Here is a 14,153-nt window from a genome sequence, read left to right as displayed (position 1 = left end):
GCAAGTACCACGGCTCATTGATGTACACTGCTTTGGCAGCATGTCCATAAACACAGCATGACAGTCCTTCATTTATAAATGGACTAGCTACCCTCAATCCCAGAACAATATGCCACTGCTTTCCTTATTCATGGTATGTACTTACATGGAATGGGTATCGCCAACATGCAAGTGAAGACGAGGCCAAGAGCAGCAGTCAGGCTTCCAGTTACACCTAACAACTTAACATTTTCTTGAACAGTTTGATTGTGATTCTGCGGAAGACAAGCTGTGGTGAAAACTCAGCCCAAAGCTCTCTCTCATTAGTCTTCATAACTAATGTTTCAGAGTTTCCTATGAGTTTACTACCAGGTCCATAAGATTACAAAGCTGTAAATTCCTTCTCAAAACACATAAACATCTATTTGGACAGACTGTTCTTCAACACTTAGTTGTCCAGATACGAGTCTAGCATCACATCGTTTTCAAGGAGGTAATAAGAATATAACCATAGATTCAGAAGGTAATTCCAGAAGATAATTACTATTAATAGAAAACTTCCATGGTTTTATTAGGCTGAAATACAATATTATACAAATAGTCATCATTTGAATATAAACATTTTTGTACTGCCAGATAAAAAACACAGCAGTATCACTGCTTTGAGGAATTTAGCTTTTGAACATGCATTATAATGCACAGTTTTGGTAGACATATGCAACTAACAATCACTTTATTTATGGTCATGTTGTTACTTGCAGCTTGTTTTTCTTCCATATTTGAAAGCCTATGTACTTGGGAGTTTCCTATAAACAGGTTCTTTTCTTGCTTGCCATTGAAGTGTTAATGTTTCGGGCTACCTAATGCTTCCAGAGGCTTCACAGCCTTATTTAATCCTTCAAGCTCAGCTGGTTCCAGAAATAAATAGTTGCATATATAAGTTGATATACATAACAATCTTTTTTTAAAAAATAAATACCAAATTACATTAACTTCATCTTCAGATAAATGCTTTTACTTATATCCTGTCACTACATCCAGCCTAGACTTTCAAGTGACACACAGCACATGCAGTAAACAGGTTGAGAAGTTTCCCAGTGTTTCATAGCTTCTGTTCTGCAGAGAATAGCTTTATATAAGGAGACTTTATTGTTCCCTACAACCACCTGAAAGGAGGTTCAGCCTCTTCTTCCAAGTGACAGGTGATAGGACAAGGGGGAATGGACTCAAGCTCCACCAGGGGAGGTTCAGGATGGACATCAGAAAAAAATATTTCCCAGAAAGGGTCATTGGGCGCTGGTAGAGGCTGCCCAGGGAGGTGGCTGAGTCACCATCCCTGGAGGTGTTTAAAAGACGGGTAGATGAGGTGCTCAGGGGCATGGTTTAGGGCTTGACGGGAATGGTTGGACTCGATGATCCTGGAGGTCTTTTCCAACCTAGTGATTCTATGATTCTATATAGAACAGTTGTAGTATATTAGACAAAAGGCCCATGCAGCCTGATAATCCTGTCTCCCACTAAAGCCAAAAGCGTATGTTTTGAGAAGAGCAAGAAAAACTTCTGTGTAGGTTATATTTCTCCATAATCCTCTGCCACTAGTGCTCAACTATTCCTAGCTCACAGATTTCCTGAATTCGGTGTGGTTTCTACTTGCTAGGTAATGCTGAAATTTTTCTCTGAGCTTTTTCAGCCTCTTTTGAACTCTTGTAACTTTTAGTACCTGAAAGATTATTTGGTAATGAGTACCAAAGGAATCCTATTTGGTTATCCCATCATCATTAATGAGAAGCTGTGCACAGTGAATCATAAAAATGTGTGTATATATGACAGATACTAACAATCATAGCAAAATCATGGACTGCAGTGGAAGTTTCAATCCTATAACTCAAGAAATATATGAAGCCTAAGCAGCAGCAGCACCCTTATATCATATAATGCCTCTTTGAAAGAATTTATAACTCCCTGATACCCTTCTAGCCTTTCCGGGCTAATAAAAATATGAGGACTTAAACAGTTTATTTGGCACTCAGCATAATAGCCATCACAGAATTTTAACATTTTGCCTTTACTAATTCTAATGTTTTAAGATTAAGGCATTCTGGCTAGCAGGAAATGAATAGGTAAAATGAGAACGTAAAGGCTTAAGGGAAATCTTTATGATATGAGGATATGTTGATATTACAACCTTCCCAAAGCATCCTTCAGAGGCTAATATTTTGTGAGAATTGTTTCTTGGAAGCTGGGGCAAGAGAAACTGAAATAAAGAGATTTCTATGGCTATAAATATAATCATTGAACATTCCTTGCACAGTAAGAGAACAAACTTCAAAGCCTGCGTTCCAGATGTAATGAAGCTAAGAAAGGTCAGCCATCAGCCTAACTTATCATTCCTATGAGTCTTGACATTGATAATTCTACAACATCAAGTCAGTTACAGTTACGAGGTGGCTGGTTACAGGGCTTAAAGCATTCATTCTGGAAGAATGCTGTCTTAGCTAAGAATGTAAAATTTTCAGATCCTTATTAGGAAACAATCAAAGATAACCAGCGATGCCCTAGCAAGTGTGCAGGCTTCCTAACGCTACGACTCATCTACTTGATTGAATCGGTTAACAGGTTTTCTCCTTCTGTTTATTAAAATGCAGGTTATTATCATCCATTAAGATGCAAACTCCAAATAACCATACCCTCAGAAGAAAAGGGAAAGAGAATAGGAGCCCCCCCTAGTTATTTCTGTAGAAATACAGAATGCACAGAATTGTTTTTCTTATGGATTTCAGTGCTGCAGCTACAATACGGAAACAAACCAGACCCAATCACCCTAGAAATAAACTTCTTTTCCACTTCTCCACCATTCTACCACTCCAGGTCCTTTCACTGCCTCCTTTGCAGTGCTCCTGAACTTCTTGGGGGGTGTGTGTGTGTGTGTGTGTGTCTTTTTGCACTCTCAATGACAATCACTGAATTTTACCCTTTTAGCTGCACCTCATACCCTCTCATGAGGAGAACAAGATGAAAGTAGCTTTGGGGGGAAAAGTGTAGTAGGTACATTGGATATGACTGAAACCTACACAAAGGGTAGCTATGACAGTAAACGGCTTGGCTTTACTTCAACAGAAATAGTGAATGTTATGAAAATCACATATACACATCACACTACAAAAATCATAAATGAATACAGAAGCAGCAGTGATTGTTGCCAAAAAAAGTGCTTTAGAAAACAATAATGAAGTTAGTTCAAACTAAAGATTTAAAGCAGTAGTAATTTTCAAGTCCTATATAGCTCTTCAAGGGATTTCAAAGCACTTCGTATATAAAAGTAGCAGCCATGTCTAGGGAGTAAAGGGGTATGACAGTAGTTTTTAATATGTGATTATGGCAGCTTTGGCAAAGAAATATTTTGGTCAGAATTTTTCAGTGTGGATCTTCTTGTAATTCATACTTAATTTCTCATTTTATACAAATACTCTGGAAGAGATAGTAGGCCTTATTTAAATATTAACAGTAAGTCCAGCACACAAATACACTGACTTCATTTTAAGATTAGAATCCTGTCATTGAAGTCAGCAACATCAGGATTACAGAAACACGTTAACAGAAGGAACAAACAGTTAATTTTAATGTTTCTGTTGACAATGTATGCATAATGTAATAAATGTTAATCTAAAAGTGAGATTCATGCATACTCAGCAGAGGTTCTAAACCCAAAGTACAACATTTATTTATTCAGTTAATTCATCCAATCATCTTCTCATTTAAGCTAGTGCTCTAGGCTTGTCTGCAATTAACAAGAAGACAGAGGGATCTTAATTTCATCTAATTTAAACACCCACTCTATGAACAGGATTGATCGATCACCTACAAAGTTTGAGACAGATGACTAAAACTAGATCCCATTAATCTCACCTCCAAATGAATTCTAAAAAGTACCACAATTATGAAGAGCAAAGAAAACAGGGTTTAAAAAAAAGATTCAAATCATAAAGATTAATGGATGGACTAAATGAAGTCTGCAAAATGTATACAATGCTTGCAGTCGAGTAGAAAGAAAAGCACACAAAAAGACAGAATTTGTTGCATACTTTTTGAAATCTATGAAGCACAGATAATTGCTAGCAAGAAATGTCTATTACTTTTAATCTATTTTGCTTTTTGTTTGAGAAAGGCATTTCTAAATAGAAACACTCAAAATGCTCCTAAAGGTATATTTACCTGTAGCAGATTGTCCATACAAATCCAATAGTTTTACATAGCTGAGCTATATACATTAGTCCAGAAATGTTTAAATACTAATCCAAAATCCTTTGAAATCTTTGTAGAACAATCCTCAGACTCTAAACTATTTGTTGTAGCCATCATCCTGACTTTACTCAACCCAACTATAAAAACATGGTCTAAAAATGCTCTTCTATCACCTGTGCATATTCAAGTAAGGAAAAAAAGTAAATACTTACAAATATCCTATTACTTCATAGACAGAGAAAGGAATTAAACCCCTCATTAGCTTTTACAAAACTGAGGGGGTTTTATAACTAGTATCCACTGCAAAGTTGAAGGAATAGTGCTGTCATAACATAATTTTCTTGACTATTCTGTTTACTGCATACATATTTTATTTCTCTCCATTTTTCTACATTTCTCATTTTATCATTACAAAGACAAGAAAAGAAAAATCACCTTGAGTATATTATGAGCAGCGAACAACTGTAACAGTGTAGAGGTTTTTTTCCTTGTTATTAAGAAAAATAAGAATTTGTAAAATCACTTCATCTACGTATTTCCCTTGTGTTTCCAGTAATTCTGGAATTTTTATAACAGTTTCCACTGACAGAGCTGAGCTGTGCAGTCCTGGAAAAAGACATTATACTCCTAAAGGTTTAAAGGAAATGAATGTTCAAAGGCAAGAGATGGCTCTTGTAGGCATTCCCTGAGGTGAATTGCTCTTGTATGAGCTCACCCTACTATCAGACACAAGAGTCCACTTTGAACAAAGGAACCATTTCGGTTTGATGTTACAACTTATGTGAAACTAGAAAATTCAACCATCAGGAAAAAAAATTATAGGAAACCAGAATGCAGTTGTTCCGCCTTTTGGTGCTTTTTTTTGTTGTTGGTGGTGGTTTGTTGGGTTGAGGTTTTTTGGCAAGGAGAAGTAACAGATTAACAGTCAATAGTTTGAAAAATAACACTCCAGGAATATTCAAGAGAAGGAAAAGTTGGAACATATTTAGATTCTAAACTTTAGTATGTTGTAGGTGATGGAGCTGCTATAGAATTGCTCTCTTCATTTAATTCCAAGACACTTTCAATTGACGCAATATAGCTTTATAATTAGAAAAATGTCTTAGTCACATTACCGGCAGTTTAAAACAAAGTGAAAATGTTTCCATTTGACCATAAGTTTTTTTAGTACATGTGTCACTGACTACAGCTGAATCCAAAATATCAAATCAGTTAAGCTTTTATCATTGTCACAGGTAAATGCAATGTGGATTCTCATACAGGATTTAGAGGTGTATAAGAGCAAAGAGAGCAACAAACCTTAGATCCTGACATCCTGACTAACGATGACCTACTTTAAGGTTGAAACAACAGATTCTTGCATATTATCACTTTCGTATTTTCTTGGCATTTGTAAACAGCTGTTTACAAAAAGCTACCACATACATCAGTAAGAAAAATGAAAATAACTGCATTTGACTAGAAAATTGGGTATTAGTGGTATTAGTTACACTTCTGATCACAAGATTTGCCAGGAGCTTTATTTAACCACCATTCAGGCCAGTCAACATTCCACATACTTCTGAAGTTTTCAAACATGTTTGTTTATACAGATTATGATACCAGTGGTAACTACGATGAGTCACCTTGTTTTCACTGAAGTAGAACTAGCTGTTATAATCACTTAAATATGGAATTGGACAGCATGGGTATTCCTTTTTTATCTTAGGGCATTCTGGTGGTATTAGATAATTTCTCTGTTCCACAGAACTGCCACATGTCAGCTCATAGTAAATTCAGAATTTGGCACCTTTTAAGTTAAAGCATTTATTCCATCCCATCATGCCAGTTTGTTACTTTGCAGTTCATCTAGATAGATGATTTGGAATGTGGAAAAAGTCATGGTCTTGACACCTGTACAGTGGCTAGAAGGGAGGCAGTTTTAAAGACACACCTACATTTCAAAGAAGGAAAGCACAGGGTTTCCATTTTCACAAGTATTTTCTCCAAAAAAGCATAACTTTCTGAGAAATAATCTACTTCTCTGAACTCCAAAACCAAGTATTAATCAACTTAGTTAAACTGAGGAGAGTTTTACTTAATTGGAGAGCTTATAGCTAAAAAAAAGCTGTCAGAGGATGGAAGCGTAAGTGTACCAAACAAGGCAACAACAAATGGGATACTCCTAACATTCTTTTATTACTCTCAAAGGGTATTTAAAATCTTCTTCCTACGTTTCTCATTGCAGGGGAACTTCCCTCCTTAACAAAACAACAATATGAAAAAATTACTCATTTGATGGAGAATATAGCTGAAGAGAAAAGTATTTTCTCCATGGCCCTGAAGTTTAAAAAATAAATATGTTGAGAATTACAACTGATTGACTCTAGAACCATCCCCACTTTCTCACACCACTAGTTAGCATGGACTTTTTTGTCAGTCCTTTGTGGCTATGCTGGGGCAATGCTATTACTTCAGTAATATCACCAATGCAATTTAGGAGTTATGCATAAAATTTAAAAGCTTTAATTAAGTTGCGTATATGCTTAAGTTAACAACATTTTAACAGATTACTACTTGTAATTAAAAACAATTCTAAGCAAACCCAGTTCACAATAACTACTTTCTTTGAGGAGATGACAAGGTGGCACAATTGGTTAACAAACTGACCTGTAAATTTCATAAACAAGATGTGGATTAAACAATTAATCAAGCCCAACACTAAGGACACAGAATAAAATTACCCAAACCAGCTTTGATTAGTCCCTAGTTTTAAATTACCTCATAATTTACCACAGCTAACATTCTAACTTTACAAAAAGTGAAGGCAAGGCGCTGCAGAGCAGGATAGAAAGACCGCTTGTAAACAAGCAGAAAATCAATCATTATTTCCTTCTCCACAGGAATAAAATCATACATTTGTATGGATGATCTATTTTATACATGGAATATGAAAAACTAAGAAGAGACAGCAGTAAAAACAGAAGGATGTAGTACATGTAACTGTTCACGATTACTGCTCTCCAACCACACTTTATAAAAAACATTAATTGAATTATACAAGATAATATTCTACTTTCAACTAAAGAAAAAAAGACCAACAGAACAAGTTCAGAGTTTGACCACTGCCACAGTACAGTGTGAAATCCACATTCTTGCTCTAAGATACATAATTATAGTTGCTGGACTTTACAGGATTGTAGAAGAATCAAACTTTCATATCGTTAATGCACTGACAATGGAAAAAAACATATCTGCTAGAATCAAATCTGTAACTTCTTTAAACAATATATTTGCAACTCGATCTATTCTTTCTAAGCAGAAAGCAAAAGCAGTCATTCCTCCTACATAAAAATCCTTAAATATAGATATAGCTATACGTAGAGATTTTTTTAATGTGCATTTAAAAAGCTACTTACTGTTCTAAGAGTTGATCATATTTTCTTAAAGCATCCTTTTCAGCAATAACTGCTCTCTCTTTTTCAGCGACAGCATTATCTCTTGCTTCTCTCAAATTTCTGAAGGAAACAAAAGTTACTCTGTCAAGAACCTGTTAGGAAAAAGACTGTTCTGCTTCATGAATTACTACTGATTAATTTTAACTTCGGTATTACCTTCTTCAATTCTCATTGAATGACAGAGGGGTCTGTCTGTGTGTATATGCATTCATTAGAGACTTTATTTCAGATTATTTTCATATGTGCCAGCAAAGTTTCCAACAAAACAACGATCAAACCACCTACTGGTATGTAGAAATATTTGAATAATTCTAGAATACTAGAATTGTAAATTACTTATCTTTTTGAAGAAATTGAATAAATTAAAAAAAATTTTGCTTGGTGCTTCACTACTAATTAGAAGAACGATGTCCTCCTAGCTGAGATTATTCCCAAGTTTTATGACAGAGAAGGAGAAGATCAACTAGGCATAGAAACCCTACTTACACATACAACTAATTTGCTAGTTAGTCCAATACATGGGTATGGCATATTATTGCTATCTCCTCCTGGCTTCCACTGCTGGCATAATTTTTTATCTACTCAGAACCACAAAATAACACAAATATTTTATTGCAATCAATCTGTGCTTTTTCATTTTATTAATCAAGTCAAGACTTGCAAACTATCTTATTTCACTGACAAATGAGAGTAGACTCATACAAAGAATAACATTTACAGTATTTTTATTCAAAATCTATACCTGTAGTCTGTAGCATACCATTGCAATAAACTATAGTAAGTGCAAGGAGTACTTATATAGTCCTTACAAGTTATATTGTCATTATTTACCACAACACAGTACCAGCAGACTTGCAGAGCAAACAGTGGTTTTTGAGAACCAGACACCTATGTCATGACCATTTCCGAGGGTTTTACCTTAAGCTACTTCTTGTTTGCTCCTGTGACCTGAACACCCACAAGCATTTGGAATATATTAGATGATTTTAGAGACTCCTTCCGATTTTGTTTGATCTAAAAGGAATCCAATTCATGTGCTACAAATGTGAGCACAACACCGCAAATTCAAGCACAAAATGCAAGGCAAGCAAAAATGCAGCAAGCAGCAATGGTGAGAGGGTTTCACTTCAAAACCACATTCTTCATCTGATCTAAACTGCTAATGTAGAGTCAATCACGCTCTCTCCACTCAAAGCTGTTTCTTCCCCCCTTCACCACGGGAACTTTTTGACTTAAAGCAAAATGAAACTACAGTCACCGGCAAATTTTGAAGAAAAGAACAAAGTCAAGCTATATAGGCAAATGGAAAATTATTAAGTCCATGCAAACGTTATCCTAGGTCATTTTAGCCACATTAATGGTAAATAATTTTTGGATGGAAGACTGTTTTCTAGACTAAGGAAATGTTATCTATGGCACTTCTCTGAACTCAAAGTAATTAACGTGAATAGGAAATTGTTACTTACGAAGAATCAACATGAGAATTATGAAATAGTTAACTGGCTACAAGAGAAAGATAAAATTGTCCTTAAAAAGTGAGTTACTGGGCTGTAGAATTTACAGATGAAACTCAGGGGCTGATCTTGAGAGTAGATTCTTGAAAACTGACACACAGAAGTACAAGAACATGGAAATTAATTTTGCTAATAGCATTGAGATCAAGCATATTATGTCCCACTCTAGCAGTGCAATGCTGTGTCCTTAAAACTAGAGTAGAGGACACGGGATAAAAATTAAATGGCAGGAGACATACAGCAACTTGTTTAGACAACAAATTATTTTGCTTAACTGAACTGTTAATCAATTAAAAATGCAATAAAAAGAAAAAGGAGACAAATGTGTTTCTGAAATAAACCTCTTAGCAACTACCAGTTATTGTACTTCAGTTCACATCCGTAAACTATTGTAGAGCGCACAAATTGGACAGCAATCAGATTGAACAGTCAGAAAATGTGCTCTGGGAGAGCATCTAACATTCTCTGAACTACTAAGTTGAGTTTGATTATTGGGAACAGGCTACAGCTAACCTAAAGTCAAACCTCACGCAGACATTCACACATCCTGTGAACTCACTCATGCTTGCATGCTTGCTAATGCAAACCTAGCCAATGCTTACTATAACCAAATAAGTGAAACTGATCCCAAATAAATTAAGAATGAAAGCTCCACCCTTTTACTGGTGTCCCCCCCATTAGAACCTCTTGAACTGATATCATCCAAGTGTAAAATAAGTGCTAATAAACTGAAAGGGAACACCAGGCACACCAGGCTTGGCAAAGTGGTAAGAAGAAAGAGCGACTGAATAGTACATTAACTTGGCGGTAATACCACTCTGTGCTTTGAGTCTGAAGATAAAACCAACATCTTCGCTTTTTTTTCAGTCACAATCAGCACCTCACTGAATCACACAATTTCATGTCAAACTGCTTTGCTCATGATTTGGGGTTCCATATGTCTCACCAATAAGGGGTGTCTTAGACTGGGAAGCAGTGTGTATGGTGGATTTTTTTACTATTTTATAAAAAGAGCATATGCTAAAAATCCTTTTTGGCAAAATATGAAGTCAAATCCAAGGGATTTACATTTCAGAAGTAATTACTTCAAAATGAGGAACAAAGTGTCCATAAATTGGCTCCAGATACAAACAAAACATCTTTCAGTAGCTTTCTCAGTGGTACACAGACCCTTGTCAAATCTTCCCTAGCAGTGGAGGTTTAAATTCATACTTTGCAATTTAAAATAGATTTGCATAAAGGAAGTGGTGTGGATGTACGTGTGTGTGTGTGTGTGTGTGTATATATATATATGTATTTTACTCACACTTGCAAAACTACACAATGATGTAATTATTTTTAATTAGAACCTTTCAGTTGACTGGAAGACAGACAGCAGGAGTCATGTTCTTTTTTCACTCTTCCGAGCAGTAACAAAACTACCTATCAGAGGAACAGATGCTGATGCCACAAATATCTTTTTACTACAGTCATTTCCTTCTCCACAAGACACTTCCAGGACATGTACAATGAAGTTATAATTATTTAGCACTCCTCACATTTTAAAGGGATAAAAGGGGCAAAAAATCAAGCTCAAAAAGAAATCCAGTACCAAAACACCAAATCTTTAGATCCCTAAAGGTCTAAAAGACCATGTGCCTAACTCTGCATGCAATTCAACAAGATGACACACAAACAAAATTATTGAATGCAGTCTTTGCAGGACTAGGATGTTCTTCAGAAGAGGACCTGATGATCGTTTAGAGGAAAGCAATGCTTTTGTGAATCATAATGCTGTAAACAATCTCAAATAGATTTATTTTAGAAAGGCATAAGAATTATTAGTTTCCCTCTTTTTTCTGCTTTCCTTTCTGCTTCAACACTTTCTGCTCTGGTTTCCTGGCAGTTTCGAGATTGTCCATACAGCACAATAGGCAAACCAACAGATTTTCAATTAATTAACTAACATTATACATCTGAATAAACTTAAACCCACTAATATTTACCCAGAACATGCATTTTAGTAATACTTTTCATTGACAATGTTGCATGTACCTCACTTAATAAATAAATATATCACCATTTGTTTACTGTACAATTATAATTTAATTTTAGTCAATCATCAGTTTTATAATTTACCTTAAAGTCTCACATTTTGATCACTCCTCAAAGAGCCAGGCAACGAGGATTACACCAAAGAACAAAACAGAACTTAGTAGTTTTTTCCCTAAGTAAGTTATTGCCTATATCTTATCTACCTGTTTTCACGTTCATACATCTCTTTTGAAGTGCTTCTTAGTTGCTCAATTTCTTGATTTGTTTTCAACCTTAGCTGCTCCAACTCTTCATGCAGTCTCTTTTCATATTCGGATTTATAGTGGTCTCTGTAAGTGAACAAATGCACAACATCGGAATTTAAAATTAATTGCACTGGTCAAAATATCAAAACTTGAAGTACAGCTGTACAAGTACAGCAGAGCACTTCTTGATTTTATCTTAATTCTTTCTCTTTCCTCCCAAATTACTTGAAATACAGCCTATGTGTTAGCCAAACTGAGTGAAAATTGGTCAGAAGAAATAATATTAAATGGAGTGTAAACAAAAGCTTTCTGCATACCATTTTAATTTTTTCAACGTAATTTGACATGATGCAACATTATGTATAACATTCTTGCAGAAATTCTTTGTCAGCCCCTACAATAAGTAGTCCTATCAATTAAAAAGATGAGGTTAATTCCTCACTTTCCAAAGTTTCCTAGTTTCTTCATCAGCGGGTAAGGGTTAATTAACTTGCTAACTTACAGTACATACTACCATGAGACTGCTGTGTACTATTTCCACCTCATGTTGGGAAAAAACGTCACAAGAAACACTGGAGATCACATGCTCTGGAGATTCTTGAAGTAAAAAAACCTCAAGTTTGGGGAATTTATCCTATTAATGTGACATATAAATTAATTAAAATACATTCTTAAGTTTTTAAGCAGCAGGAATCGGAAGGTTCAAAGATAAAAGAATGCCATTTCAGAGTAATATTGACATATTTTTATAACTTTGGAAGCCCATAACTGACTGTAAGGAATCCCATAAAAAAATTCTCCTATAAAACTATAAAAAAGACTTGTGTTGTAAGTTCTTAACAGCAAGGAACATTAAAATTTTATAGCATCTAGTTAATTTTCAAGAATAATCAACCAGCAGTGAAGCAACTGGTAGAAATTACAGGTTTGGAAATAAAAGCATGTTTATGAACAAACGTCCATTTATAACTGTAAAAAGTTTCAGATTTCTTAGGATTTCCAACTGTGTCATAGTCCATGACTTCTAGAAATCAGTACTTGAGCAGGCTCAAAACTCCTTCACATTAACTAAAGCCCCAAACCATTTAAGTGTCAGAATGCTTGCTGTCCAGGTTTTCCTATTTTCTTTTTATTGAGACACTGCATTTCAGTCGATCCTTCAAGGTAAAAGTAAATTTATCTCCTCTTCTTCCTCAAGTGCATTGCTCTACAGCGAAACACTTCATGAAGATCTTTGGTACAATTAAGAAGTTTATAATAAACCAAAACAAAACCCAAACCCCACATTATACTGGAATGCAAGGTCCCCATTACAAACTTTTAGTTTTCACTGTGTTATGCAGCCCAATATGTAGCAAAAAATGCTGAAGATCAGGACCTTAAGATAGAATTCTTCCATGCAGAATCAATGGGCATGACCTTCTTCTTGGTACTGAGACAATTTACTATTACCATTACTACTTGCCAAAAACAATTCTGTCATTGCAGAAATTACACCTTCCCTCCCATGGCAAGACTGCCAAAAGTCAAGAAGGTCCACTGCAAGAATTAGAAGAATCTGGAAAAGTCCTGAACACGCACAGTGATGTCACCAGAAAGAGCTCAAAATGACACTTATCTTTATGATGACTGAAGTAAACAAATGGCATAGTAAAGGGCACATGCCAAGAATATAGCTTGACTCTCCTACCAATGCCTTTTAATATACACCAAGTGAGTTGCTGCTGAAGCAAAGGACCGTCGTTTGTGATTTTCATTCCTGACTCGCTGTTATGGTCTTTTGCTTGAGTGGTAATTAAAAATGGTTTTGCCTTATGAAGTCGTTTTGTCTTCTTCAGGCTGAAGGCTTTAACGAACTTCTTCCCAGGCAATGATTCATGGCTTTACACTGTGAATAAACTAAATGTGATCTGAGCACCTCAATGCAACTATGGATTGTGTTTTAAGATTCAACATATAAGAGGAAACCTTTCATGTTAGTCTGTGCCTACACACAGATTTCCAAGAACTGTAGCTATAAGCTTCAGCCACTCATCTTGCCACAACCTCAATCTATTTTGAAGTGTGTCTTTTAAAAGTTTGGCAGAAGTGAGCACTAAAAAGCCTCAAATTCTTCAAAAGGCAGCAAACAGACACTTAATACCCAAACTGGAGACACCTCCAGGTAGCACTAAGGACTGTAGAGAGTCCATTAGTTGGTACAGCTTTCTCCTGCTCTGCACTTTTGTACCTCTCTAATTTATCTAACAAATAAACAGGATTCCGTCGAACTCTCCTGAAGAAACCTAATACTGTAGGTATCTGACCTGAGAGATGCATGGTTTCAACTGCTGAATAAACTCAATTTCCCACTATGGGACAGTCTCAAAAACGCACAAAAAGTATGTAGACATGCATGCGAAAATGTAAAGAAGGGATAGCTTCAGCAATATCACAGATCCCACGCAGATTTTAAAGCGCTTTACAAAAGGATACGATTACTGCCATTTTACAAAAGAAATCTTACATTAACATTTTTACATTTTAAGCTACGTTTTCACATTATGAAATCACTTATTTATCAGCAAGTCAACAACAGAACCCTCAATATAAACTAGGCTGCCCAAGCTGCAGCACAGTCCCACAAACGCTGCTCAATACACTACGCCGTCTCCTCTGCTATGCTATATTGTCCCTGCAAAAGTCCATCACAGTCTCTAGAG

The 14,153-nt window shown here is 35.7% G+C and overlaps 1 protein-coding gene across 5 annotated transcripts in view; it reads right to left on the bottom strand.

Moving 5' to 3' along the window:
* PIBF1 (progesterone immunomodulatory binding factor 1) overlaps window positions 1-14,153 on the bottom strand; it is a 115,581-nt gene that overhangs the window by 76,079 nt on the left and 25,349 nt on the right. For all 5 annotated transcript variants that reach the window (XM_054056942.1, XM_054056940.1, XM_054056944.1 and 2 more), the window contains exons 9-10: window positions 11,410-11,535; window positions 7,620-7,718 (exon numbers count right to left, since the gene is read on the bottom strand). In XM_054056942.1, the coding sequence (XP_053912917.1) occupies window positions 7,620-7,718; window positions 11,410-11,535 (225 nt within the window). The remainder of the gene's footprint in view (window positions 1-7,619; window positions 7,719-11,409; window positions 11,536-14,153) is intronic.

Source organism: Cuculus canorus, chromosome 1 (genome assembly GCF_017976375.1).
Source record: "Cuculus canorus isolate bCucCan1 chromosome 1, bCucCan1.pri, whole genome shotgun sequence".
Lineage (NCBI taxonomy): Eukaryota > Metazoa > Chordata > Aves > Cuculiformes > Cuculidae > Cuculus > Cuculus canorus.
This window is presented reverse-complemented; position numbering and strand designations above follow the sequence as displayed.